This window comes from Anarrhichthys ocellatus, unplaced genomic scaffold, assembly GCF_004355925.1.
Source record: "Anarrhichthys ocellatus isolate YVR2014 unplaced genomic scaffold, GSC_Weel_1.0 scaffold33, whole genome shotgun sequence".
Classification (NCBI taxonomy): Eukaryota; Metazoa; Chordata; class Actinopteri; order Perciformes; family Anarhichadidae; genus Anarrhichthys; species Anarrhichthys ocellatus.
In genome coordinates this window covers 510,090-537,400 of record NW_022280063.1, presented here as the reverse complement: position 1 = coordinate 537,400, position 27,311 = coordinate 510,090, and the positions used below count along the sequence as shown (strand labels likewise).

Below are 27,311 nucleotides of genomic sequence, written 5' to 3'. Positions count from 1 at the left end.
GCTCAGATCGCAGTGGGATTTGTTTCACGAAATTCTGCATAGAAACCCCTGATTCAGTCAAACACTAACGTTCTTCACTCATGATTTTTTTCGCCCGCTTTTCAAGAATTTCTTGTTTCTTTTTTCTGCTTTTAACAGATTTTAAACATACAAAAACCTATTAATTGAAGTTTTCCTCGTTGAATCAGTCGGTGATAAGAAACTTTGTTAGCGTTTGTGCTGTACTTTATTGGATTTCAGTGAGCCAGCCTGCACTGCAGCTCCTGTGGATTTATGGCCCTTAGTTGTCGATATGACAAGAATGACAGTCGTTAATGCTTGGAACAGTTACATGTCCATTCTCGTTCCAGGCCAGATATAAAATACCCAGGTCCTGAGATAGAAGTGACCGGCATCCACCGCACCTCTTCAAATACTGCGTTTGTGCGAGCTTCCCGTGAAGATGTTGTCAAGAAGACAGAAAAGTGGTCCTACATGCTCAGCGGTTCCTCGAGGGAGTACTGCAGTCGTATTCTGCTCATGTATCGTACATCCATAACTTGTAGCTGTCAAAGCTCAGCAGAAAGGCACGTGCTACAACGCTTAGCTCCTATTGTGTGAAGAGGATAAAACACTTGACATGGGCTCAGCTTTTTGGGACATGGTCGCACACTTGAGGGTTTTTAGCCATGCTAGCGGTGCAGCTCTTTAGTCCAGACTGAAATATCACAGCAACTGTTGGATGGATTGATATTTTGAATTTGGCGTAGCTTTGTGCCAATTCGTGCGGGCTTTTTAGTGTTTTGTTGGAGAGTCATAAATATGCCGCTGATCAGAAGCCAGTGGCTAGACAGTTCTCGGAGTACTTTATGACAATTGGCATCTCCTGATATATCAGATTTCATAAATTCCTGCATGGGAGGATTTCCAGGTTAAACGTAGAGTAAAACAAAACATAATGATTTCAAATGGAAATCTACAAGATATGTTATTGTTTTCCTACTTAAAACCTGAATTTAAAAAAAAAATGAGCACTTGATTTCTTGGAACCAGATGTTAATGGTGAACAATGGCATGGTCCACATGTGTCCAACGTGTGAAAAGGCTACAGAAAGACGAGGGAGTTGTCTCTGCGTGCCACAGATGACAAATTCCTCCCAAGTGAAAGCACTGTAGATCTTGTAGTTCAACACAGATGTGTGTGGTTCTCACTTCTAGTTTGATGTGGTTGTGTGTCTGCTGCTTCACCATTTGTTGCCCCCAGGACTAAGCACAGCAGCCTCCTAAATTGCTTCACTTTCACATAACTAACAGCTGTTAATCCATCCTGATTTAAGGTTCAGGACATCAAAGAGAACGTGTGTGATTTTGAGCAACTCATCCCATTGACAGCACCATGATATTGGGGATATTTTAGTTTGAGTTTAGTTTGCTAGTGGTGCTCATCCAACGTGAGCCAATTCAGCAATTAAGTTGTGTGTTGTTTTGAATGTCAGTTTTCTTTTTTAATTGCTTTTATAAATGAGTTTAGCAGTTGGTGTCGTTTTTTTTTTTAAATGAACTCAGCGCGTCTTAATGTGTATTTACCCCGAGGCTGCTCTTTACTGGAGGACAAAACAAGCGTTCGACACATTTCTACAAATAATCATAACTAAATGTCATATGATGCATGTTACGCCTAATCGCAAACATTTGCAGTGCTGATAGATTCTACAAGCAGGGGACAAAAATACCTGTTGCCTTAATTAAACCTGTGAAATTCTTAAAGAGGCCACCGTTGTCCATAAAACTAGGATTTAAATATTATATTTGAATAAACACACGTTTTTACCTTTCACCACTTCTTAACCTTTTTAGATATTCCAAGGTAAGTTTGTGTTATATTTTATATTTGAGCAGATTTTGGTGAGTCATCTGGCCGATAACTCACCAGCAAACTGTGTGTTGTATTTGCAGCCAGTCACATGGGCCATAAGCTTTATTTAGCTTCAGCTCATAATGATCACTAAGAGAGTCGTCGGGGAGGTCGGCTGCACAATAAAGATACAGGCTGATGTGCTTTCGGATGTAAGTGTGTGTGGGGGACAAATTCATCCGTTCAAACAAGCAGAGGGTACAATTTCTAGTCCAAGGTGTCACGTCAGAGATGTTTTGGTCCCAAAAGTGGAGGTTAATAACCCCTGGATCCATGACGGAAACATCCCCGTTGGCCTTAGGTTGACTAGCAGACGTCAACACTTCTTGTTATGGTCCTGCTACAGAAATGATCACACTCACACATCACATCACATTAAGTGAGCTGCAGTGGGTGGGCACTTTCAGGAAGATGACAAAGTAGGTTGGGTATAAATTCATCAACATTTGCTGGAAAGCATCTGAAAGAAACTGAAAGAGGACGAGACCTTACGAACTCGTCCAAGTTGGACCGGATTGTTCAGATCGGTCTGTAAATAAGGGACGTTTTCAGGGTGCGTTCTGTTAAACACAACATACATATTTACCTGGAAGACACAGCTGCATTAAGGTTGACAATTCATCATGTCCCAATTTAACCAAACTAAACCTATTTATTTCAAAGAGTCAAAAGCCAATCTAGCTCATAAAATACTCAGTGATGATCATTCTTGCATAAGATATTCCTGTCTTAAATATACAACTAACTAACATATATTATTAATATTCATTAATCTGGCAATTATTCTGTCAAACAATTTGTTTTCAGCTCTACATTTGATGCTACACAAAAATAACATGAACTAATATTTACATTGTAGACTATGAAATAGTATTATCTAGGGAAATACAATTTTGCAAGTTATACACACAAAATATAGTAATTTGCACCCAAACAGGCAATTCAGTGTCCCTGTCTGGTAAATGTCCCCACTTTGTATCACAGACAAGTTTGAAGCCTCAATCCCAAACACAATATAATAGTGACGTATCGTCGGGACTTTCCTAAATTTCCAACACAGCGACAAAAGACTTTGATCAAGAGTTTTCCCCTCTATGATTGTTTGCATAATATGTTTGACCTCAAACACTGAGCTCAGTCACTTCTATAGCTGGCTCTACTCGGAAGATTGTGACCTACCCAACCCCCCCCCAAGCAAACCCCGACCCTGTTTGGTATGTTGTGGGAACATACCAAACGTGGGTCAGTGACAGCTTTGTATTCATAGGTGATTGGCTGAGTGTGTGTGTGTGTGTGTGTGTGTGTGTGAAGCCCCACACACACTTGAAGAACTGTGATGCCATTTAAGGAATGTCCCTGCAGCTGCGGTGAGCAGTGGCAAGTTCACTATTTTCTGGGAATTTGACTTCCACGGCCATTCACTCAGCTGTGTTGTTTTCTATAGTGATAACTTTATATAGAAAGTGTCACCTTTCTTATGCCTTCACTTTTTCTGTTGATATACCAATACCCACATTACTAGACTGCTAGCTGCATTTCTTTTTTTTTTGAGCGGGTTTAAAGTCAATTGAAAATCAGAAACTTAAACAGACTCCTCGTTTATCTTGTTTAACATTCTCTACTAGCAAGTTATTCTTTGGTTGGTTTGATTATTTGTTTAGGACTTTGTAGCTTAAATAGCTCTTACAAATGGAAAGTTGAATTCACGAACAAGAAAAGACACCTTTTCTCAGTTCAGTACACTCTGGAGCTTTACAGCTACAGCCTTACTTCAGCCCCTTTCCCACTGGACAAGAAACCTACTAACACCCACTAACATCTGGCTTTTGTCTTTAGTGGGAAAAGGCTACAATCCTCATTCATTCCAGGGACGTATATAACTCTGCAGTAGTCTCAGGTATTTATCGGCTCCGGCTCTGATCAGCAGCGGTGGAAACATGACACCTGGGTGGACACGCTTTTCGCCCCTCCCCCGGTGCGATGCAATGTGACGCGCGTTGAAGTGATTATGTAATGAACACAATCAGCAGGGATTTGGACATTTTATTATAAAACATAAAATGAATATGCTCTTGTAATTACACCTCGCTGGTCGTCGTGAAACACACTTAATTTAAATTCGACAGAAACAAAATAAATAAAAACAGTCTTTGCTAGTCTTTTCACTGTTTCACAGTACAGTCATATATCAAATATTGTCTTAAATTGAGGTGAGACGCCGTCAGACAATAGTGTTACTATTCTCCTTTGTTTTGTGGCTGCTGTTGACAGGAAGTCTCACTTTTACAGGCACAATTGAAGATTTGGATGTTTTTAATTCAACCACATGGATTAGGGTTTTCATCTTTTATACCCAGTTAATAAGGGACTTTGTCTTTTTATTCATGATGATGACGATGAACGTTTTCACTCAATCGATATAGAGGTTTCTAAATTTCTAAGCAGAACAAACTGCAATTCCTCCTGTTGAAGGGCATTACAAAGTGGACAGAGATAAAACCTCATCCCTGACATGAACATGACCTTGGGCATGGCGACATCCACAACGCTGTCCCCTGATTGGTCGGCGGGTGGCACAGCCTACCCAGTCTGCGCAGCTGCGTGTGCAAATAGTTGTGTGTAGTTTTTTTTTTGTGGGGAGGCAACAGATGAGCCAGTACAGTGACGTCAAAATCAGTTGTTTCAAGCGGTGGGGGGTGTAGGGGTGTGTGTGTGTGTGGGGGTGTGTGTGTGTATCGTGTGATCATTTCACCAGTTCATCTATGGTCAGCCAGCAGCTCTCTGTGACCATGGCCTTGTCACTCCACTACTCTGGGACTACCCAGTATAAAACTGGGTAGTCATGTGGCGTGTCATGTGATCACGTCTTGAAACAACCGTGGGTATTTAACAGTGTTGGTCCACTGTGTCTGTTTGTTCAGTCTATCTTATCAATAAGTGCAAATGCTCATTGTGGTTAAGGCAGACAAACGTGTGTATGTGTGTACTTGTAGAGCTATCTTCATGAGGACCGCTTAAAGTTTTAGTCCCTCAGATTGAGGATATTTTTGGAACGTGAGGACATTTTGTCCAGTCTTTCCTGGAAGTCACCTCTAAAGGCCAGTTTAAGGGTTCATACTTGGATTCAAGGCTCAGGGTAGATTTAGGTTTAGGTTGGGGTTAGGGAATGCATTATGTCAGTAAGTGTCCTCACAAAGATAGAAGCACACGGTTGTGTGTTTGTGTGTGTATGGGGGAGTTATGAGGGTGCACGAAGGAGGGGCCTGGGTGAACTGGGTGTCCTCATTGGTCAACACAGGCCCTCCCCCCTCCGTTTTAAAAGCCTGCTTTCTCACCTGAGATACAAAAAAGCTGTAGCTCCTCGCCCATTCACTTTTCTATCAACTCTCTCGAGAATAAATCGATTAAAAAAGAAAATAAAAGAAACAATCCAGGACCCTCTTTACGGAATTTTTTTATTAAGTGAGTATGCCTGCTCTGCTTGAAAAATGTGATTCATACTGTGCATGAAAATAAGGTCACCAACCTTACAGAAATAGCAATACGCTTGTTGTTAAGGAAAATAAATCTTCTCCAAGCTGTTATTTTTGTAGCAAAAGCCTTTTCTTGACTTCTCTAGCTGCAGCAGGGTGTGTTTGAGTAACACACATTGGCTCAGACTGTTACAAGTGAAGTAGACCACAGTTACTGCAGTGTGCAACGCTGGAAGGATTTTTTTCTCTCAGGTGGCCGCTGATGCAAGGGTTTGTTTGGGTGGAGGATGTGTAAGAAAGCAGGAGTGTTTTCAGAGGGAAGACATGAGGTTTAGAAAAACTCTTTGTTGGAGGAAGTGATCTAATATTTCTTCTTAAAGAAATAAGTTTATTTTATCTTGAAACAATGGACAGGCACAGTGTTGTTGTTTTTATCTGTTTTCACTGACAGTTTGGTCCTATCACACAGAAACTACAGGATGATCTTCTTTTCTAAACATGTTGACTCGTTCAGTTGTTTTCTGCTGTCCTTTTATTTTGAAAGATCACTTGGTGAAGCTGCTGACAACGGAGTGCGGTTACTGGTGGTTTTGGTTGATTTGCTTGTGTTTTCCTGTTTTCTAATTTCACAAGTCACCAGCCGTGTGTGTGTACTATCATGTTTGCTTCTGCTTTACAATCAGTGACAGCAGTTTGACCAACTGAAAGATAGTTTTTTTAATACAGATCATAATATTCATAATATTCTACTGCAAGGCAATTGAAGAAATATATTCTGCAATTGTGAAATAGCTGCAGAATTGTAGTTGTGTGTGTGTTGGCCAGTGTTGGCAGCTGTAAACACAAGTGTGGAGACATCCCACCACTGCCACTTTCAGAGGTGGTCAGACACGTGTGCTTCTGGATACAGTATTGGCATATTCATCTCTCTTCTCTGCAGTCTCATTTGTCACGTTGCTCTCCAGCCGTTTCATTAGCATTTTTGTGGATTTGTGTCCAGAATGCAAATAGCCAAAAGCAGTCTTATTTTACAGCTGTGTGGCAAATGTGCACCCTCTGTTTTGGGAGGATTCAATTCAATGTAAATGTGCCCCACTCCAGATGTAATTGACACACTACTTGTAGGTGTGAACTGCAGTCAGTTTCAGCTCCACAGATCTCATACCGTGTGGGGTTGGGGCCTCGGTGGCATGCTGCCAAACGTGTGCTTTTGTAATGTTATGATTGTAACAACGGTGGCATTAAACTCCGGAACGCATGACGCTTACCAAGTCGGACAGGTTAATCCTCCTGGCAATGGAAAGTGAGACCTATTACCCGCATCTCTCTTGCCACGCAGCAGAGAGCGACAGTGAGATATTAGGTGTACTGGCCTGTGTGATGTGGTTTGTTAACGGTAATGTAGCCGCTTGATCTCTGTCGGCTTAAAGCGGCTGAATTCTGTGGGTCTAGCTGCACCAGGTGGAGAGTTCTAACACCTCCGTCATTGTTTGCAGCTGATCACCTTGTTGTACAATGGAAAGCTCTCTGTGGATGCATGGTTGCATGTTGACTGAAAACACATTGTGATGGAAAGATACTGCTGGGAAAACCCAAAGCATAGACACAAGAACACAACCTCTTGTGCACAGTTTAGCGGTACTTGTACTTTTTGTATTTGCCATTTATACTACTTTATAGTAACACGTCACTACATCTCTGAGGGGAATATTGAACTTTTGAGTTACAAAACCAATGATAGGTTTACAAAATATGTCGAAGCTTATCATATTCATATGTAAAAGATGAAGATTAAACAACCCGATATATAAAGTTGTCCCACCACGACCAGCTACAATATTAACATTCTGCTTACATGTTCAAAAATAACAATGTATTAGTATAGCAAAATACTGGAGATACTTTTTATGTATCTTTCAGCTCTTTGCTTTGGCTTTCCGCTCAATAACTGTCCTGTCTTGGTTCACTTTCACCGCTTTTATAGTGTTGTTTTTGTAGTTGTTTTCGCTGAGAAAACCGACTGGCCACTACTTTTTAAGCAGCAGACAGACAAAGTTAGCGATTAGCTGTTGAACACAGAGACACATTTAGCCCATTAACTGTATAAAATAAATAAGTGGACGTAGTCACCGGGAGGTCACCCATTGTTTTGTTGACAACAGTTTCGTAGGCCTCAGTTTAGCATTTTGGTCACCACCAGCACCTTTGTTTTTGTCTGTCGCCATCTTGGCTTTAAGTACAACCAAATGCTGAATAAGAAATTTGTAGGATTTCGTGAACTGAAAACACCCTGTGAAAGGGTTGTAAACAGAAGCACGGACAACTCCCAGACCGGACAATGTCGTCACGGTAGCCACGCCCTAAAGCCTGTTTTTACTCTAAAAGGGACCATCATTTATTAAATACACAAGTTGTTTTGAATAAGACTTGAAACTAGAGATTGAGACCATAAACACATGTTTACAATGTTTACTAAAGTTACAAATCGCTTGAGAAGTAGGGTCATTTTCTCATAGACTCCTATACAATCAGACTTCCTCTGCCGCCCGCTTTAGCTGCTTAAGAGCCAGATATTTGCACTAAAACTTGAAACTGTGCTCGTTCCAGTGGCATTCCACTGGGATCGACGCCGCACAATCGCTGCTGTAAATACTTCTAAACAAAGGAGAATTTCGCAGCGACACTTTTCTCGCGTGACACCTCTGTTGTTGTGGTTGTGTTCTTGTTGCTATGGTTTGTGCTTTCCCTGGGTTGCATGTCGTTGAGTAGCACTTGGGATCTTTCCCTCTACCCAATCAAAGAGCTCTTTGTGTGAGTGACCAACAGCACTGTAAATAATTTGGCTTGTTGGGAGCATGAACAAATCATACAGGCTTTGTTGTCTGTCTTTTTTCTGTCCTTACATAACTCAATGAATGCTACTGACAGAAAATGTGTGCTGTCGGCTTTTTTTTCTTTAATGATAGTGGGTGAGGCTGAGTAAACCAGCACGTACATGAACACGCTTTCTGTTGATGGTGGCGGTCAGGTGGCCTCTTGAATTTATTGCATCTATGACCATGTTTCAGGGTTTGTTGATTTAGCTCCAGCCGGTACTCTCTACATACGTCAGCATTGTAATGTCTTCCTAAAGACAGAAGAGATTCCTATTTTATTACTTGTATTTTACAAACAGTCATTGTAAACAAAATATATTCCCCAAATCAATGGAAAGAGCCATAAAGCTGGCAGGACATCAGCCGGTGTTGGTGAAGCTGCATGAGGCGCTAAGCTTGCATCATGTCACAGCTTTCCTCACCGCGCTAACGTAACAAACAGTCCCTCAGTTCCAGGAAACGAGATGGACTAATTTGCAAGGTAGCGGGCCCCATTTCACTCAAAAGTGTTCTTCATTCAAGGCCAAAAGGCCCCATGTTGAGGATGATGAAGCCATGAATACCTGCATCCGCATGCCCGTTATCAGCTGAAAGTGGCCACTCCTGGAGTGAACTTAAGTGCCAGTGATTGTTCAAGACTTGTGCCAGTAGCCACTGTTGTTTAAGATGTGAACAGAAACTTTTAAAACCGTCTTAGTCACTATCCCCTAATGTTTCCTGTTGTTTCGTTTTTTTCTAGGTGATTTTTTCCATCTAGCAGAGGTCTCGCAAAGGTTGAGAAAGAAGCACATCGCCTCCTTGTGAACTGTAAAACCTGAAATCCGAAAAAAGAAAACTGCTGTTCTCCGCCTCTCGCCACCGCTGCACGCCACTATGCCGGGATCAGTGGATCGCATGGAGCTGAGGAAAGTCTCCACCGAGGGTGATGACGACAGCACCGGCAGCCTGGATGACTGCTACACGGAGCCCATCGACTCTGAGAAGGGTACCACCGACAGGTCAGCAACCGTGACGTCCAACGAGCAGTGATTTGACCGTGCAGCTCTGTTACTGAGTTTGTTGAACAACTCAATTTGGGTGTGACATTTATTCTTAAACATTGTGTAAACTAGAAACTCTGCTTCTGTGGCTGACATGAGGGGTTGAGAGAAACCCAATGAAACCAGCATGGTTTCTGCAGTAAAAGCATGATTTCTGCACAGTTTTTATTACTGAAACCAGTTTACTGCTTCAAATGTGCTCACGATCTCCAAATTCCTAGTTGCTAGTTGCTTTAATGTTAACCCACCCAAGCTGTAATTAAGTTATTAGAGCGGCATTTACGGCAGCTGCTCAGAGTGACCTAACAGTGTTGATTGACAAGGTGTGAGATGGCAAGGTTTTCATTTTTACACTCTCAAAGTAAATCAAGCATTAACACACCAAGCTTTAAAACCAGCTCTGACATGAGGTCAACTGATCAAAACAGTTCTTCTGTTTGCTCTTGAACACAACACAAAGTCTACAGGATTTGTACATGACATAATAAAAAATACTGTGTATGCATGTGTTCATTTCTTTCCTTCGTCTTGCTTTTATTGGTCCCTGCAGTCAGTTTATGGACGACAATGAGGACGGAGAAAGCCAGAAGTTCCTGTCAAATGGGCTGATGAAGAAGAAGAAATATGAGGAGTACCATGAAGAATATGTAAGTAGTTCATTGAAAGGCAGCCCTGCCACATGATGGAGCTTGTTAGTCACTGTGCGAGCAGCCATGAAGGTCACTAGAAGCTGGTATGACAGTATGTTAGCAAACCACAAATAGGTGCTCTGCAACCACTCACACTCTCACATTACAATTTAGATTTTGATGAGAGCGTACTGGACATAAAAGAGCATTCTGGGAAATGTTGGCAGTTACGAGTTGAGGGAGAATGGGTCCAGTCAATGAAAGTTAATAACTCGCACTGAGGAACTGGTAGCAACAGCGTAGAAGAACGAGAGGGTGTGTTTGTCCTCGTGGGTTATTTTCAAAGGCAGACTTTACTCCGCTGTTAATTGTGTTTTCCTCACACACATATCTCTCTCTTTCTTCCTTCTTTCTCTTCTCTCCGAGCAGCATCCCGGCCACACCTCCTTCGGGATGTCCGTGTTCAACTTGAGCAACGCCATCATGGGCAGTGGCATCCTGGGCCTGTCCTACGCCATGGCAAACACCGGCATCTTGCTCTTTTCGTGAGTACCGCCTTCCGACGCTTTCCCGTTTTTTGACATGTCGTTCCTTATGCCTCACAATTGTTGACAACGTCTTCTTAAAATCCGGAATGAAAGCCCTGAAACAATCTACAGGCGGCGTAGTTAATTAACACTGCTTTCAGTTGCACAGCCATCCTTAATTATAAAATTGCAGACATTGTCGGGCTGTGCTCGGGCTCGGCCTTAAACACAGCGAGCCAGGGCCAGGACTGGAGTTTTTGTTAAATGCAGGACTCTACCGGGAACCATACTTTTCAGACAAAACTGTGTAATTTGTAGAAAGGGTTCTCAGCCTTGGCATAAGGGTCACTTCTGATCGTTAAAAAAGGACCACCGTCCCAAATAAATGAACTTGGCTGTAAAGATGTGTGTTGGATGTCAGATTGTGCAGCCCCCCTCTGTTCGTCAGCTGTAATGAAATATTTGGCTTACCCTCACCCATCACTGCCTGTCATTGAATGAATCCAAATTGAATGTGTTTAAATTTAAGGGCCATATTTCCTCAACACACACTTTGGAGCTTTTCCTGGCGCAGGGTCTGGAGCTAGCTGAAGCAAAACACATGTAAATTAAAATCACCACCTAAAATACAGAGCAGCTCTGCAAACGTTTGAACTCCTGCACCCTGTGCCTTCAGTTCCTCTGCCAGCTCCGTCTGCCCCGTGCACATGCGTTATTAGCACCCATGGGTGCCCTCCAGCATCCGACACCCCGCTGTCACTCTACACCCCTCAATCCCACCCATGCAGCACCCCTCTGTTCGTTATCCATGCCCCTGCTGCCTGGCCGCTTCATGAGCTGAAGCTCAGTGTCAATGCCGTGGAGAAATATTGCCATAGCTGCTGAGAAATGATAGAACAGGGAATTATAATGAACTCCTGCCATCTTCTGTCAGTAGAGGTAACGCATACATTTTTCCGCACCACCAGCACAAAGACCGTCTCCACCCTGTGGACTTTTCTCTTCCTTCAAGATACCAAAGCTGACTTCATGCACGTTTGAATGTTTAAATTTGGCACTAATGGCGGACATTTGCTTTCCCTCTCTGTGCAGAATCCTCCTCATCGGTGTGGCCATCCTCTCCTTATATTCTGTGCATCTGCTCCTTATGACAGCTAAAGAAGGAGGTGGGTACTTTAAGTCAGCTTCAGATTGATCACCAAATCCTGCTGTACAAAATCATGGTCATTCTTCAGACTTTTCTCTAATCTTTGCTGCTTTTTTTTTGTAAATTACTGTTTTAAGTCCAATGCTTTCACCTCTACGGGCCTCTAAAAGTTATTCAAATGGAACAATGTCTTTGACTGAACTGAGTAAGGACAGCAGAAGTGACAGCATAAACTACACCTGATCTGTACTTCCTGTTACTCCCATTGTCTCTGCTTCTGTGGCGATGCCTGAAGTGTTCTCCATGACTAATTAAACTTCTCCGTCATGACAGGATCCCTCATCTATGAGAAGCTGGGAGAGAGAGCATTCGGTTGGCCTGGGAAAATCGCAGCGTTTGGATCCATCATCATGCAGAATATTGGAGGTATAGGCAGTGAATTTCGGCGGCTTGATTTGCGAAAGCTATGTGTGAGTGTACTGTTTGAAATCCTAAGCGCTCTCCGTCATGTCCTGCAGCCATGTCCAGCTACCTCTTCATTGTGAAGTACGAGCTGCCCGAAGTGATACGCGCCTTTCTGGGTTTGGAGGAAATCTCTGGGTGAGTGTGTGTGTGTGTGTGTGGAGATTCAATGTGTGCAGTGTGTACAGTCGAGACCCTGAGCTCCTTTTAAGCTCATGTGCTGTGCTTGCAGTGAGTGGTACCTGAACGGGAACTACCTGGTGGTGTTCGTGTCGATAGGAATCATTCTGCCCTTGTCTCTGCTCAAAAATCTGGGTAAGGACTCACTTTGCACAATTGAATTGTATATTCAACTATTTTGCCACATGCTCTGTAATTCAGATACTTTACAATACTGCCACTGACTTCTAAAAGGCGGGATCTACGTTCCTGCAGCTGTCTGTAACCACCTAGTAATGCAACACTATAGTGGAGCCCTTAGTCAGCACTCGCAGTTGGGAGTTACAGTAACGCAACACTGCCATTAAGCCTGCAGTCAGCTCCGCCGCCCAGATGTGATTTATGAACGAACGCGAGAGTCAGATCCGCCTCAACTGGCTCAGCTCCAGGATTCTGCACACTAAGCCCAATACACAGGTTATGTAATTAAAACAGTTAGACATAAAGACGCAAAAAGCATCAAAGCCATGTGTCGAATGTTTAATGAACAAATGGCAAAAGAAGTTAGGATTCCGGAGTGCGCATTCGTTAGATTTGCATTCCTGGGTATTAGGGTTTGGTCACCGTTCTGTCCGAACCCTAAAGGCTTCACTCACATCCGAACTGCCGCTCGTATCAGATCGATGTTATTTGAGGACGTGGGTCACAACTTAGAACGGGATGTGTGACCCACGTCTGAGAATTGGTGTTAGAGCAGAACAGATGAGGAGAGGTGGCAGCGTACGAATAGCAAACTGTTGCACAGTATTACATGAGTAACTGGTGCCGTCGTCTCCCCGGTGCTTTCTGCTCTACAGGCTACCTGGGCTACACCAGCGGCTTCTCGCTCTGCTGCATGATCTTCTTCCTGTGTGTGGTAAGTTCAACACAGTACAGCACAACTTTGACTTTTTTTTAGATCACATGAAAATTCGCACTTTTATCGCTAGTCGAAGTCAGGACTTTTTGTTGTTTGTTTTTTACACTGCATATGTGTGCATCTTTAACATTCTTGTTAGGAGTCCATGGATACCAACTACTTGATTGTGCTCCTTGTAGTTTATGAGATACAGTCATTACCAGACTCTATTTAGACTTTGAGCACATGGGACTACCGTTTTTGTCCTGCAATATAATAAAATATATTTATAAAACAGTCCTTCCATGTGCCCGAAGTTGAGCTTCGGAATATCTGTTACTGCACTAGAATTACTTTAGTTGTAACACAGTTTTTATATACAGTATATTTAGTTGTTACAGTGGAAATCCAGTCCAATAGCTAAATATAGTATGATAAGAAAACTCTCTTCTCAGCCAAACGGTTCGACCGGTTTTGAAAATGTCATCAGATTTGTGCTTAGGCCTAGAAAAGACTTTAAAATTGAATTTGCTAGCACAAATGGGTTAGCTACTCTTAAAGGCAGACCAGGCATTTGTCTACAGCACATCTGCTAATAAGATGTATTAAAGCTGCTCTTTTTGTGATTTTAGGAATGGATGCAATGACTACGTGTATGTGAAAGGGGTCGCTGTTGTGTGTTCACAGCTTGTTTCTGCTTCCCCCAAATTGCCCCAAAAAAGAAAATCAGTAAATGCAGTTTCAACGACGATTGTTAACTTGCTAACTAGCTGTCATTTGACCCAGTCCAATATGGCCACCACAGGGTGTGGTACACTGTCTGAGTGCCCCGTTTACAAACCTGTGACTGTAAATGTAGAGCTAGCAAATACGCTACCGCCACAAAGCTAACTCTTGTGAGGTGTCATTTTATTTTGTTTTAAGTGCACCATTCGTGACTTCATATTGTTCTTTCCCAGATGATCTACAAGAAGACCCAGCTGCCCTGCCCTCTTCCCTTCTTTTACCACCACTCGGCCAACCTCAGCATGAACGCCTCGGACATGCCGGGGCTGAACCGCACGGCGCATATGGATTTCTCCCACTCTGACGTCTCCCCGGTGGTGCTCGGCAGCCACGACGCTCACTCCTCCACCGGCGTCCACGTGGCTCCCCACCCAGACGACGAGGAGATGTGCACGCCCAAATACTTTGTCTTCAACTCACAGGTGAGGCCGGCGGTAGCCCACAGGTTAGCCTGTAGCGCTAGCACAGAAACCTTTGTCCAACTTGCAGTGTTGTGTGTACATGAGCTCTTTTTAAATCTCAATGGCAGAAGGTTAAAAGGGTGCGACTCTTGAAGTGCAGCCCCAGAGTGTTTTGTGAAGGTGTGTCAATTTACGCAATGGCTCCTTCGTTGGTTAAGTTTACCATTTGAATCAGTGAATGCAATGGCAGGATTAAGTCTCCTTTTCTAAGGTGAGCTGTTAAATGGGGAGAAGGTTGTTCATTGTTCATCCACATGAATACTCTACGTTTGTCTAAAACTATTCGAGACATTTGGGCTTACACACATCTTACAACCAAGTCCAACAGAAGCAGAATACCAACAATAAGCCAAGATATGTTTGGAAAAAGGTGGGGTTTTGTCATTTTTGTGTGTGTGTGTGTGTTTAGGGATTTGTGTCTGGGCCCAATTGATCATAAATCAGGATAGGAATATGACATGTAGCATTATGTTCTCATGGGGTTAGCTGTGCTAACGTAACTCACAGAGGTTTTGATTTCCACATTGTTTAGCAGGGGAAGCTGTAATTTTACCGTCTTTGACGAGATGACAACCAAAGCAGGTACTCATCTTGTTTTGTGCTATTTTTGGGGCCTTTAATCACATGCCAGATGTAGTTTTAGGCGTTCAGGCACAGGATAAAGGTTTTTTTAAGGGTTTTAAAGGGAACAGTGTCCTCTGCGCTGTGAAAAAACAGCGCTATCCATTGTTAGGCGTTTCTTTCCAACAGCTACATACTGGAAGAATGACATCATATAAACCTTTTTTCTGCGTATTTTTTTTCTTCCCAGACGGCATACACGGTGCCCATCCTGGCCTTCGCCTTTGTCTGCCACCCTGAGGTCCTGCCCATCTACAGTGAGCTTAAAGAGTAAGTGAGAGCAGTCTTTTATTTTGAAGTTGAGAAAAAGCTCAATCTGCATGTCATTTTCCAAGATTCTCTGTACTGCAAGTCTCGACCCTATAGCTTTTAGACGCGATGTGACCTCTCTGAATGCCTGTGTTGCTTCCACAGTCGCAGCCGTAAAAAGATGCAGAATGTCTCCAACCTGTCCATCCTGACTATGCTCATCATGTACATGCTGTCAGCACTGTTTGGCTACCTCACCTTTTACGGTAAGGGCAACCAAACACAAAAGCAGCAGTGTACTTTGGGTGTTATTCTGCAAAGTACACTGTAGTCAGTTCTGTGCAAAAGGCACAAACAGACAGATAGTTAAATGGTACCAGTGCTTTATTCTAGACCAGGGGTGTCAAACAAAGGCCGGAACCGGACCACCAAAGGGTCGGATCCGGCCAACTAGGTGACTTAATAAAGTATGAAAATTGCAGAGAAGTCATTATTTCAAATGTTTCAATAAAATGCACTGCTGTTCCTTGTTGTCCACTGGGGGCTGTGCTGTCATTATAAGAGTGGCAAGAGAAAAGTGGACACAAAGATAATTATTTTGCTTACTTTAGTTGTAATGGAATAGATTCTGGAGATTTGACATTGACACTAATATTTGAACTTTTGCTTCTATCTCCTTTTGTTCACCAAGTGTTACATTTTTCCTTTGTCTCTCCTCCAACACAGAAAAAGTGGAGGCGGAGTTACTCCACACCTTCACCAAGGTGTATAAGTTTGACACCATGTTGCTGCTGGTGCGTTTGGCTGTCCTCACTGCCGTCACTCTGACTGTCCCCATCGTGTTGTTCCCTGTGAGTAACATCTCACACAAACACACACTCTTGTTGTCTCTTAAAGAGCCTTATAAGTTTGTGTTGCCGGTTTTCTCGGAGGAGAAGATGGGGGGGGTGTAGCAGTAGTTAGGTCGGGAAAGCAAAATAATTAGCCTCACAGCGTCTTTTTCCTCTCTCATCTCTCTCAACATTGTTGAATCGAACAGCTGTTATATTTTGATTCACGTCAGAGTGCAAGAACATGCTGTGCCGACACACACAAACATACACCACCCTAGTAATTAGGTATCTGGCCGCCACGGCCCAACTGACGCCAACCAGCTTCTTGTTAAACCATTTATTCAGGAGCACATTACTGCCACTTTGGGTCATTCTGCACACAGACTGTGTTTTGTCTTCGCTTTTTTGCAGTCGTTTTCTGGTACGCAGCTGGGTTTCTTTTTCCTGGCAGTTCGGTAAGAAAAGAAAAAAAGGACACGCTGTTCGGTTTGGCACTCGACCTGTGTCGTCATCTCAGATCCCAGAGCACGCAGGCTGAGGTCGAAAAAAGGCCACGCCTCTCAATTACACCGAGGCACACTTAGAGATCTTAACAGTAAAGCCTCTTTTACCTTTTATTTTTTTGTTTTTTTGTCTGTTTCCCCATTTTCTCTCAAGCTGGGGTCAAAGGTTACCGACTTGTCCTCCCAGTCACATTCATTTACACATACGTATGCACACTCCTCTTCTTTCTCGCCCCATATATGTGCACGGGCTAATTTTAGCTTGGCTCTTGTCTGACATAAGGAGCACAAAAATGGCCTCTGGCCAGACGAAACTTGCATGCCCTGTTTTAGCTTCCATTCACACACACGCACACACACGCACACACACACAAACAGATTTATATCAAGACATAACAGACATCTGCTAATTTGTCAATCATTTCTGAAGTGGCTGCAGGAGCAGAAGGCGGCCACCGGGGGGCAGCAAAGTCGTTGACATTCAGTCACAAGAAAGTGCTGACAGAGAATGATGCAGCAATGACTGCATGTTATGGCTGGACACAGCACACACACACACATTGATAGTTACAGATTATAAATATGCACACTTATCTGAGCGCCTTGATATTCACTGTCTTGTATCTAAAACACACACATTCTGTTCGATTTAGCCATATAGCTGATGCTCCCGTCCCCCCTCCCCCCATATCCCCCCCAACTAACACATACACACTCGCCGCAGATACTGCTGTAATTTCAGTATTGTGGTGGGGGGGTGGGGGGTGAGAGAGGATCGCCCTCTCTCCGCAGTGGAAGTTTACAGGCTCAGGGTGGACAGTGGAAAAACCCTCACTCTTCAGGGAGATAGAGAGGCGGAGCCAGTGAGACAGGGGGTGAGCCGGCATCACGGGGGTGCGGAACGGAATCACAAACCACAGCCGGTGCTGCACAAGCCTCTAAATACAAATAGAACTGACAGAAATCTGCATGTGGATCTGACTCACAGATAGTGAGGAACAATCTAGTGACTGTCTGCTGGTGGCTGTGGAAGAATACCTCAATTCCATCCAGGAATATTAGAGACTTGCACAAGGATGAATTTTGCAAGATGTGTCCCTTTTTAATTTTGTATATATGGAAATCTACCAAAATTATACAGGATTGCCCAGTTTTCATATGTGGTTCCAATTTCACAGTGTGTTCAAGTGTTCTAAACATTTACGTGAAATAGGCCACACCTCTATGAATTTAACAGCAATATGGTATGAAAGTTAAAAAGAATAACTCTTTCAAAACAGAACTAATATTTGGGCCTTCTTGATATTCTCCCACATGATACTTTCTCAGAAAAAAACAAAAAGGCAAACCCATAGTTTGTCTGGTTAACTGCAAACATGCAATTACATGCATGTGTCTGTCTGCTCCTTTTTCTGGTGCCAACTTATTCACGGGCGCTAGAAAGTGGAAGCTTGATTGCGACTGGCGCTCACAATGAATACATTTAAAATGTAATTGGAATGCAGAAGGGGGAGAGGGAGGGGGGGGAGGACTGAGACAACAGAGGAGATAAACATTCTATAAGGACGGAGAAACACAAGACTGAAATTGGATGCGGCAAAACAGCCTCGGTGCATGTCGATTAGAGAAAGAGAGAGGCAGAAACGCAGCCAGGGTGAGCCGTTCCTGTCCCCCCTGCAGCCACTTACAACAGGAACAACAGAAGAAGAAAATGTCATACAAATATGTTGTGGTAAAAACTGGTTTGGGCGTGTTTTTACCTGCATGGATTCCTCTTAAAGAAGGTGTCAGTATTGAGACACAGTAAAGTGAAATGGCCGACCTTAGCTAATGCTGTTAATGAAGTGCAATAAAGTTGATTTTCTGCACGAATTTCTGATTAGAAATACGCAGAGTCGGGAATGTTCAGTTTACCGACCGTCGCTATCCTTGCACTGAATTAAACGCCGTTGCTGTAACGTGGTCGGAGAAATTGGCGACCTTGGACGTGCGCGAGGCCTCGGATCAAAAGAACTACTCGATCGCACCGTCGCCCCTTTGCCAACTTTCCGTTTGACATTTGAGAATCTCGCCTTGAATCCTACTGACCTTCATTTCGCAATGGAAATGCTGCCTACCTTCAGCTAGAGAGATTAACATTCGCTTTGTCTGCTGCTGTCCTTGGCTCCAGTGGGGAAGTTTTCTGTGAGAGAGGGGAGACTTGGTGTGTGTGTGTATGGGGAAGTGTAAGTTTGGAGATATATGTTGAGGCGTGTGCGTGTGTGTGTGTGTTTGTGTGTGTGTGTGTGTGTGTGTGTGTGTGTGTGTGTGTGTGTGTGTGTGTGTAGTCACGTGAAGGACAGATGCTAACAGAGGCCAGATCGCACAGGGCTTTGCCAGGATCCAGTACATAATGAAAGGGCTTTATGTGGAGTCAAACATGCCCCAGTTCTCAGGCTCCAGCTGGCGAATGAAACCATGGGAGACGGCTGCAAACGAGCCGATTAACAGCACCACCGTCACCTTTGTGTCCCACCGCCACGTAGTAACATTTCAGTCTCAGCGCTTGTCTCTGAAGTTAGCTGGTTTCTCCCTTACTTACTTTTTACTTTTTAGTCTTGAATATTTGCGGTTAGCTAATCTTGCTAAACCTTTTCTGTCTGGTCGGTGGACATTTTATATTTTACTTTTATTTCATTTAATCTTACATTTTTAAAAAACTATCTTTGGTTTTCACGCACATAACCATAACGCAGTAAGGACATCACCATTTCAAACACTGCGATAAAAGTATTGCGTGTTAATTAGCTAGTAACAACTAGCTTGCGTGCTATTAGCAGCATTACTCAACCCACCGTTTGCTGTGTTTATCCCTGCGTTAGCTTAAAGATGTGACTGGCATTTGGACAATTCAACTTTTTATCAGTGTGCTGATGTCATCTTTCTGTGCCGAGTCCAAAGAACTGTTTGCCTTCCAAGGACGCTGTTAAAAGCTTCTTTTGACATTTCGGTCCCTCTTTAAAGTAATGCATCCTTTATAAAGGGTTTGTAGAGTGTAACTAGACTTTATTAACCTTTAGTTATAATACTAATGCTTTGCAGATCAGTTATAATCATTAGCCATATCTGCCGGTGTCTGCAGGATTATAAACATGGATAATGACACATTTTGGGTTGCCAGGTTTTTACTGTTGTTTCTCCTCCTCGTCAATAAAGATGGATTGGTCTAACTTTAATTATCATCAATTGAAGTTAGAAATGTTAATAGTGGTATCAATAATCGGTCTTGAGTTTTCTCGCTTTCTAAGTGTACTGGTCCACATGCACTGAAGCTCTTTTCTTCAAAGTCAGAGGCAATTATAGCTCATGCATGTAGTTTCATTTCCCGCCCAGCATGAAATATGTTATATTTAACCGCTGTCACACAGTGTCTGCTGCTTTTACTTTGAAAATACTAGAGCACTTACATACGTGCACGAATCTCGACTTAACATAACCCGTGTTTGCAGCACATGGTTTGTTGTTATCCGCGTCTTTTCGCAGAACAAGCTTACGATCTAAGTCCCGGGTTTGTCGCTAACTGGCTGAACCCAGTTGTCGCTGGCTAAATTTGGCTGCCTACAACTAGTCCGTCCACTTACTGTGTGTGCTGGCCTCTGACAGGTAAAGAGTCAGGAGCTAGAAAAGTGTGCAAACATCACACGGTAAACTACAAAGGCTTTGCACCAGGTGTTGAATAGTTTGGGGCCTTGGAGAGAAATGCCGCTTCCAGGCGCTAGTTTTCCAAGCCGGGCCTGATTATGCAACAGCTGGTGGGAGGAGGGGGCACATTTGTAGAATATGAGGAGGGATGCAGTTAAATTACTGTCTATATCTCCCACTTTTTTTTGGGGGGAGTGAACAGTGAAGCGCAGAGGCCATCCCGATGCCTCCTCACAGTCACGATGGAGGTCACCTGGTTCAATCTGACTGCGCAGAAAATCCAGTTAATGTGATTTATTTTTTCCCACTGTGCCACACTAACTGGATGTAAATCTTGTGCTTTAAGTCAGACTTGAAAGGTTACAAAGACGGCATGTGGTGTTCCACCAGCAGTGGCTCTGGAATGCACATGCTTCATCCTGTTCAGGTTAACTCGATGCAAAAGTTACTTTCACTTAAACTCCATTTGCGTCTCTTATTTCATTCTCCACATACAAAGTGTCGGCCAGAGCTGTAATTAAATGTGGTGTCATGGCGACTGGTGAGCCCTCATGTCCCTTGATGTTGGGAGTAGCAAGTAAAAGAGGAAGCAAGATAGAAAAAGAAAAAAAGTCGACTGCGATTGATAATAGCTGCTTCGTGTGAAGACACACCTCCCCCCCTGCAGGCAATCCCGCCCTCCTCTCACTGCCGGCTGATGCAATCCCGCGCTGCCATTACGCCGTGGGAGATAATCCCCCATGGCTTTTTCAATGAGCGGCGTAAGCACCGCCCCTTGTAACCTTCCCCCTCTGTGGCCTGTGAGCCGAAGGAGCCTCAGGTTTCACCTGATACCCGCGACCTTTCACCAACTGGAGGCTTGAACAAAGCTCCCTGTGGCTCAGCAGCGCCGGGCATCTTAGCTGGGATCTCTCCTGGTTCTCTGTGTTACACACACACACACACACACACGATCACACACACTTACCTCGTAGGACTTGACACACTTCAGTCAGTGGCCAAGTTTGGGAATCAGCCTCGAGCACAGGCCAGCAGACGTGCAGACTGTTGTTTGTACACAGAAAAGTAAAAATGCTGGGTTTAGTGCTGGACTGATACCTTTGAAGTCACAAAAGTTACACGTTCCCCCGATCTCAGTCAGTTGTTGGTGAACTTAATACAACTTTGTTATGACATAAATGAACCGCTTTGTCTGAATCCATATGATGAAGCTAGAGACTTCAATATCAATACTATGTGGTTTCTCTCGCCCTCCCCCCCCAACCCCAGATCCGCTCCTCGATCACCACGCTGCTGTTCAGCGGGCGAGAGTTCAGCTGGATTCGCCACATGCTGATCGCCGCCGCCATCCTGGCATTCAACAACTTGTTGGTCATCTTCGTCCCCACCATCAGGGACATCTTTGGCTTCATCGGTGAGTCTTTACACGACAGGATCTGTGTAACAGTTGTTGTTTTTTTTAAATAAAATGAATATATTTGACGAATGATAACATTGAGTCAGGCCGTTCCGGGCCCGACTTCAGGTCAGGGGTCGTTTTATTAAGTAAAGATGTTGGAAGTACAGAAGCTTAAAGTGTCGGGTCATATCAGCTATGCAGTCGCATGAGTCCTTTGTGACTACTGGATCTAAACACTCACATTCTCGCTGCCAACACACGGAAACACAGGAACTTACAAATATGTAGACACGTCTCCCTAACGTCAAGCGGCAGCGTTTTCGCACATCAACGTCTCATAGCTAAAAAGACCAGTTCTCTATTTATTTAGAATTACTTATGGTGGGGATTTACATGTATTGTTTTCCTGTACACTTAAAAGTTGCAAACCAATTGTCTGAAAACTACAATTCGCTCTTTTTTTGCAGGTTCCTCTGCAGCCACTATGCTCATCTTCATCCTACCTGCTGCCTTTTACATCCGCCTGGTAAAATCAGTGCCGTTCCGCTCCCCGCAGAAGATCGGAGTAAGTGTGATGACACACACACACACACACACATACGTACACACTCTCAACCTCTTTCTCAATGTATCATTTTTCTCACTCTTTCCCCCGAGGGGCGGATAAAACTTTCAAAACGTGACTCGTCAGAAAACAACCCGCTCCGCTGTGCGTGATCACACATTTAATATGGCTCTCTTCATGTCTCTCTCCCCTCAGGCGACCATCTTCCTCATCGTGGGAGTCATCTTCATGATTGTCAGCCTGTCGCTCATCGTCCTCGATTGGGTCCACAACCCCCCAGGCTCAAGCGGCGGCCACTAAGCCCTCCTCAGATTCACATTTAACAGTGCACCCCGTTCCCTACCCAGCCTCAGCTGGTCCAGCATCTGGGAACGGGGTTCATCAGTGGTTCCCTTCCCTTCTCCAAATCACAAACGTCAATCATAAACAAATAGACATAATGTGCTGCACTGGGTGAAGACATCTACAGTGTACTCCCCCAGAGAATATCTGGGGGATATCAGTTCTTTTAGTGGTTTTGTTTTTTTATTGTTGTTGCTGTAAAGTTCTGGATTAGACAGCACAAACCCGAGAATCAAAATCCAGAGAGGGGGAAACAGGACTCTGGTTTAATGTGCCACCAACAATGTGAAATCATTGTCCTCTTCCTTAATATTTGCAGCTATGAAGAGAAGGAACAAACACATACTGTACAGCCCTCACCGGAAGCAGATCTGTGAACTGCGTTTTTTGCAGGGCTGGAAAGACAATGCGAGTCCCTCAGTCCTCTGTGTACTTGAAGGAGACAATCGGAGGTGGAGTGTGTCGTCCTCCATAAAACAAGGAGCACTTCTAGCATTACGTTTCACTTTGTGTGTAGAGCTAGCACACTGTACACATACGCACACATACAGGCTTGGTGAAAACACATCTACACCCGTATTTCCGGCTCATCTCAAAGTGGTAAAAATAGTAAATTATGAAATGCAATTAAATCGTGTACAACTTTTATTCAGGAAAGTTGTTTTGCTGCTCTGCCACACGTTAAAAATCAGAAGCTTTGCCAAAGTCTACATGCACATACTAAAGTCGATCTGGTTCATACACACTCAGTATTACTGTCACCGAGGGATCTGAACCTTCAAGATGTACATCATGTAGTTTGTCGACTTAAAAAAGGGTTGTACTAAATATCATACTTTGCTTTATACGGCTCTTTTCCATCCAGGTTTTATGAAGCTAAGTGATCATTTCCAACATTTATTCGGCCTTTCATCTAGGGCCATACGTTTTTTTTTTAAATATGCAGATTACATAATTGCAATTGGACAATTCAATAGTGAATTAAATTCAACGAAAAGAGCCAAACTTGAAAGAGCCAACTCAAAATCTAGCTAAGATTGTAGTGAAATATGTTGAAGTAGTGCCATACAATCCTCATGCCTTCTGAAAGAAAACCCTTACTCTCTCCAAATGTAATGTAAGGAGACGCCTTATTTTTTTGAGATATTTTGCTGTGAGTTAGACGAGAAAGATTAATACCACTGATGTCCGTACGCTAATTATGAAGCCAACGTTACAGCTAGCAGGCAATTAGCTTGGCATGAAGACCGTTTGCTAACTCCCCGTAGAACGATAACTTGACGTTTTTTTTTATATTATGGTTTTCATACAAATTTAACTAATGCGACATAACGTTTGTATTACAAAGCTTTAGAGGTGCTGCTTAGTGGATTTTCACTTTGGGCCAAGCCCCACCGGGCTAGCTGTTTTCTCACACTTCCAGGCTTTTTGCGAGGCTTAGCTAACGGTCTTCAGGTGACGGGTTCATCTTTAGCATACTGACATGAGAGTAGTGTCAATCTCTGCAGCAATTGAATAAGCTTTTTTTTTTTTTCAATATCATGAACAATATCACACACATCATGACACTCATGACGCAACAGGGCTAGCTTAAGTATTGATACATGCAGAGGATGCGAGTCATTTTTAAAGTGCAAGACTGTAAAACCAGCTCAGAAATTTATCCAATTTTTTTTTACTAAAATCCTAACATTAACTTTAAAGATGATTTCAAAAACAACATTTTGATGGATAACGTTTAATTTAGTTCTTCAAGAAAATTCTGACAGTGTGTTTTTTTAGCTATGAATTCACTTATCTGTTTTGCTGACAAAACCAAGGCTACATTGTTGATCTCAGTGGACCGATTATCACGTCGTAACATAATTTCAGTTTTCACTCCATTGTTGTACACATAATCAATAATCAGATCAAACTTGTAACAATGATTGATCATTCTTTCAAAATTGTGCCTTTGCATTGTTCTCAAATGAACTTCTAATACTGGTGCCTTTAGTAAAAAAATCATTCACAACAACACCGAAACCTCATTTCACCTCGTCTCTGAAAGCCGTTACCTGTCACCAACACATCCAGCCAAAGTGGATAACAATTATAGATCCTTTGCAGATCTATGAACATGAAACAAATTGATATTTCAAATGAAATAGTGTATTATGTGCATGTTTTTGGATTACAAACATGGTCTTTTTGGACAATTGTATATGCTCTGTAAATAATCTTTATTATATGGTATACTGACACTCATTGTGAGTGGGTTGTTGGGGGATTCTGCCTTACATGTCTTCTGCAATCCAGTTTGTTTTAGTATACAAATATATATAACGTGTATTCGATTTTTTTGTTTTTTCTCTTGCTGTATAACAGTAGTTTTGTTTTATTTGAAGCTTGTATATTTGTAGAAAATCTGGTCTATATATCCATTTTCATGTTTTATTGTTAACTCCTCATATCAGGATAAATTAGTCAGTTGCCTACTTCAAAAGACGCTTTTCCCAGAAGCCTCAGAAACAAGGCAATGTGTGCCTGTTGCTGATTGGCTCCTGCTGACCAACACTGGGTTGAAATCACAGCCATTGTTGAGCAGTATTATTTTGTTCGAAAAACAGTGCATTATCACTTAATTAACAGAAGCAAGACGGGATTATCCAAAGTATTTCGTGAGCACACTACAGGAAGGTTCTTGAAAGAGCTTGTGGCTCTTCTGCTATTCATTCTTTGTTTGTACAGCTCTAGAGCTCTATCTGGACACCTATACACAGTAGTTCATACATAGTGGCTTATCATAGTGTGGTTTATGGTGTATATCACCGCTATCATAGAAAAACTTTTTCAGCCCCGGTTTTATATCTGTGACATTACTTGAACTGGAGATTTCCACCGGCCTTAAAATCAGCAAGCTTCATGACCGAAAGGGTCCACGCAGCCCCTTCGGGACCCCTATGAATGTTCAATAATGGATTGTTCCCAGTTTGAAAATCTGGTTCCCTTGCTTTTATATTCTTCATGAATGTTTAGCTGTCACTTCATTAGCCTCCTGCCGTCAGTGGCATATTCTGCTCGTCGGCGGTCAACAGCTTCGTCTCTTCCTCAGGTTAGGTTTTGTCTTTTTTAAAGTGCTCATTTTAGAGAAGACGAAATGCGACAAGTTTTTACTAGAACAATCCCAGCACCACACCTCTACCCCTTCCTTTAGTATCTCAGGTATTCGTTCTGGATGAATATTTCTTCTCACTTTTGGAAAAATCTCTTCACCTCTTTTTGCATGATTGAGCCAAGCTGTACAATGTTGCCGTATTTTTGTGCTGGCATAGATGAGAAGTCGTCTTGTGGATCTATTAAAGCAGACAAGTCCCCATCTAATTGTGACAGTGTTCAGAAAGGAGTTGTACAGAACCACCTGCCCTATTTTTAAATGGACCTCTATCCGTGGAGAAGCACTGGCTCGATGTTTCTGCTTGTGTTCACAGTGTCTCTGCTTCCTGTGGATCCAGCCGAACAGAGTTGTAATTTTACCCAAACAAAAGGGGATGTTTTTTTTTGTATCAGTGATGCTGTATCATTATGATGAACAATAAAAATGTGAAATGAAAAAGTTTGTGTTTTTCTATTTTTCTTGCCTTTACTTTGGAAGAGATTGTACTTCACAATAAAGCTAGGATGGATTGTAAGCAAGATAACACATTGTTGAAATGCATTGATGGTATGGGCATAACATTATAAAAGTCTCATTTCGAATGTGTGTATAACTTTCTATATTAAGCTTTTTTATCACACCAGGGCTTACATAACAAGTCTCTGTACAGATTGGCGTCTCGGGATTTAACAACCAAAGCCATATTTCTGGCACACTGATCAGATGATGTTAGGCCTCTAGAAATAAAATAGATTATCCTGTTTCTGTCTAGGTAGCATCTACTGCTGATATGCAACACCAGCTTGTAATGTTCCCAGAGGATCAAAACAAGAGGTCAGGGAAATGAGTTAGGTAACCTTGTTCTTTGCAGACATGTAGCCTTGAGTATATGGAGGAACCCAGAGAGCCTTAAAAATGTTTTAAGCAAATGGATTTTTTTTATACTGTTCATAAATCAATAATCAAAGTAACCCACTGTGACTGTTGGTAGGAGACAAGATACAAACAGAAGTTTGCAATGCAGCTAAGGTGTGTTATTGTCCTGTTTTTGTTTAGATTTTAGGAAATCATTTACATGAAAGAAATATCAAAGAATATTTTGTACCGTTCCGCTAGCAAGGTGTGGTCACTGGATCTTTTTATTGCCTGTTTTACTTTTATTCTATTTCTATGGGTCCAGTACTATATTCAAGACTTTAAGCACAGGTATTCGTATTTTACTTCAGTATTTCTTCATGTGATGTGTTTTTATGAACCAAATTCAGCATTTTATTACATGCATGGATACTACATGACTGCAGTCACTAGTTGTTGTTTTTAGAGACTGAGATATAAGTAACACCTTTTTATATTTCTGTTCACAAAGGAAAGACACGAGGTGTGCAAACTGCTGAGGTCATGGTCATCCAGGTCATTAACCGCAAAGTACAACGTGTTTTGAGGACGTTTGGACATGCTGCTCATCTGGGTCTCATGTTGTGGACACCAGAGTGTTTCATTAAGATAGATGAGAAAGTGCGTTGTGTAACAAAGGTTAGATAGACATGATATGGCTGAGGCTGCAGGTGTGAGCATGTTATTGATGTGTGTGTGTGTGTGTGTGTGTGTGTGTGTGTGTGTGTGTGTGTGT

General features: G+C 42.7%; 1 protein-coding gene across 2 annotated transcripts in view; it reads left to right on the top strand.

Moving 5' to 3' along the window:
• Nucleotides 1-26,140, top strand: part of slc38a4 (solute carrier family 38 member 4) — a 32,051-nt gene extending 5,911 nt beyond the window's left edge. The window contains exons 1-16 of one of the 2 annotated variants that reach the window (XM_031865861.1): nt 5,136-5,356; nt 8,983-9,241; nt 9,834-9,930; nt 10,342-10,457; nt 11,532-11,605; nt 11,920-12,012; nt 12,105-12,186; nt 12,281-12,363; nt 13,065-13,123; nt 14,065-14,313; nt 15,164-15,243; nt 15,388-15,488; nt 15,949-16,073; nt 21,509-21,653; nt 22,106-22,203; nt 22,399-26,140. In XM_031865861.1, the coding sequence (XP_031721721.1) occupies nt 9,117-9,241; nt 9,834-9,930; nt 10,342-10,457; nt 11,532-11,605; nt 11,920-12,012; nt 12,105-12,186; nt 12,281-12,363; nt 13,065-13,123; nt 14,065-14,313; nt 15,164-15,243; nt 15,388-15,488; nt 15,949-16,073; nt 21,509-21,653; nt 22,106-22,203; nt 22,399-22,503 (1,632 nt within the window). In that variant the 5' untranslated portion in view covers nt 5,136-5,356; nt 8,983-9,116 and the 3' untranslated portion in view covers nt 22,504-26,140. Of the gene's footprint in view, nt 1-5,135; nt 5,357-8,982; nt 9,242-9,833; nt 9,931-10,341; nt 10,458-11,531; nt 11,606-11,919; nt 12,013-12,104; nt 12,187-12,280; nt 12,364-13,064; nt 13,124-14,064; nt 14,314-15,163; nt 15,244-15,387; nt 15,489-15,948; nt 16,074-21,508; nt 21,654-22,105; nt 22,204-22,398 lie in introns of those variants that run through there. The other variant, XM_031865860.1, reaches the window with a different exon arrangement.
• The last annotated feature ends 1,171 nt before the right edge of the window (nt 26,141-27,311 follow it).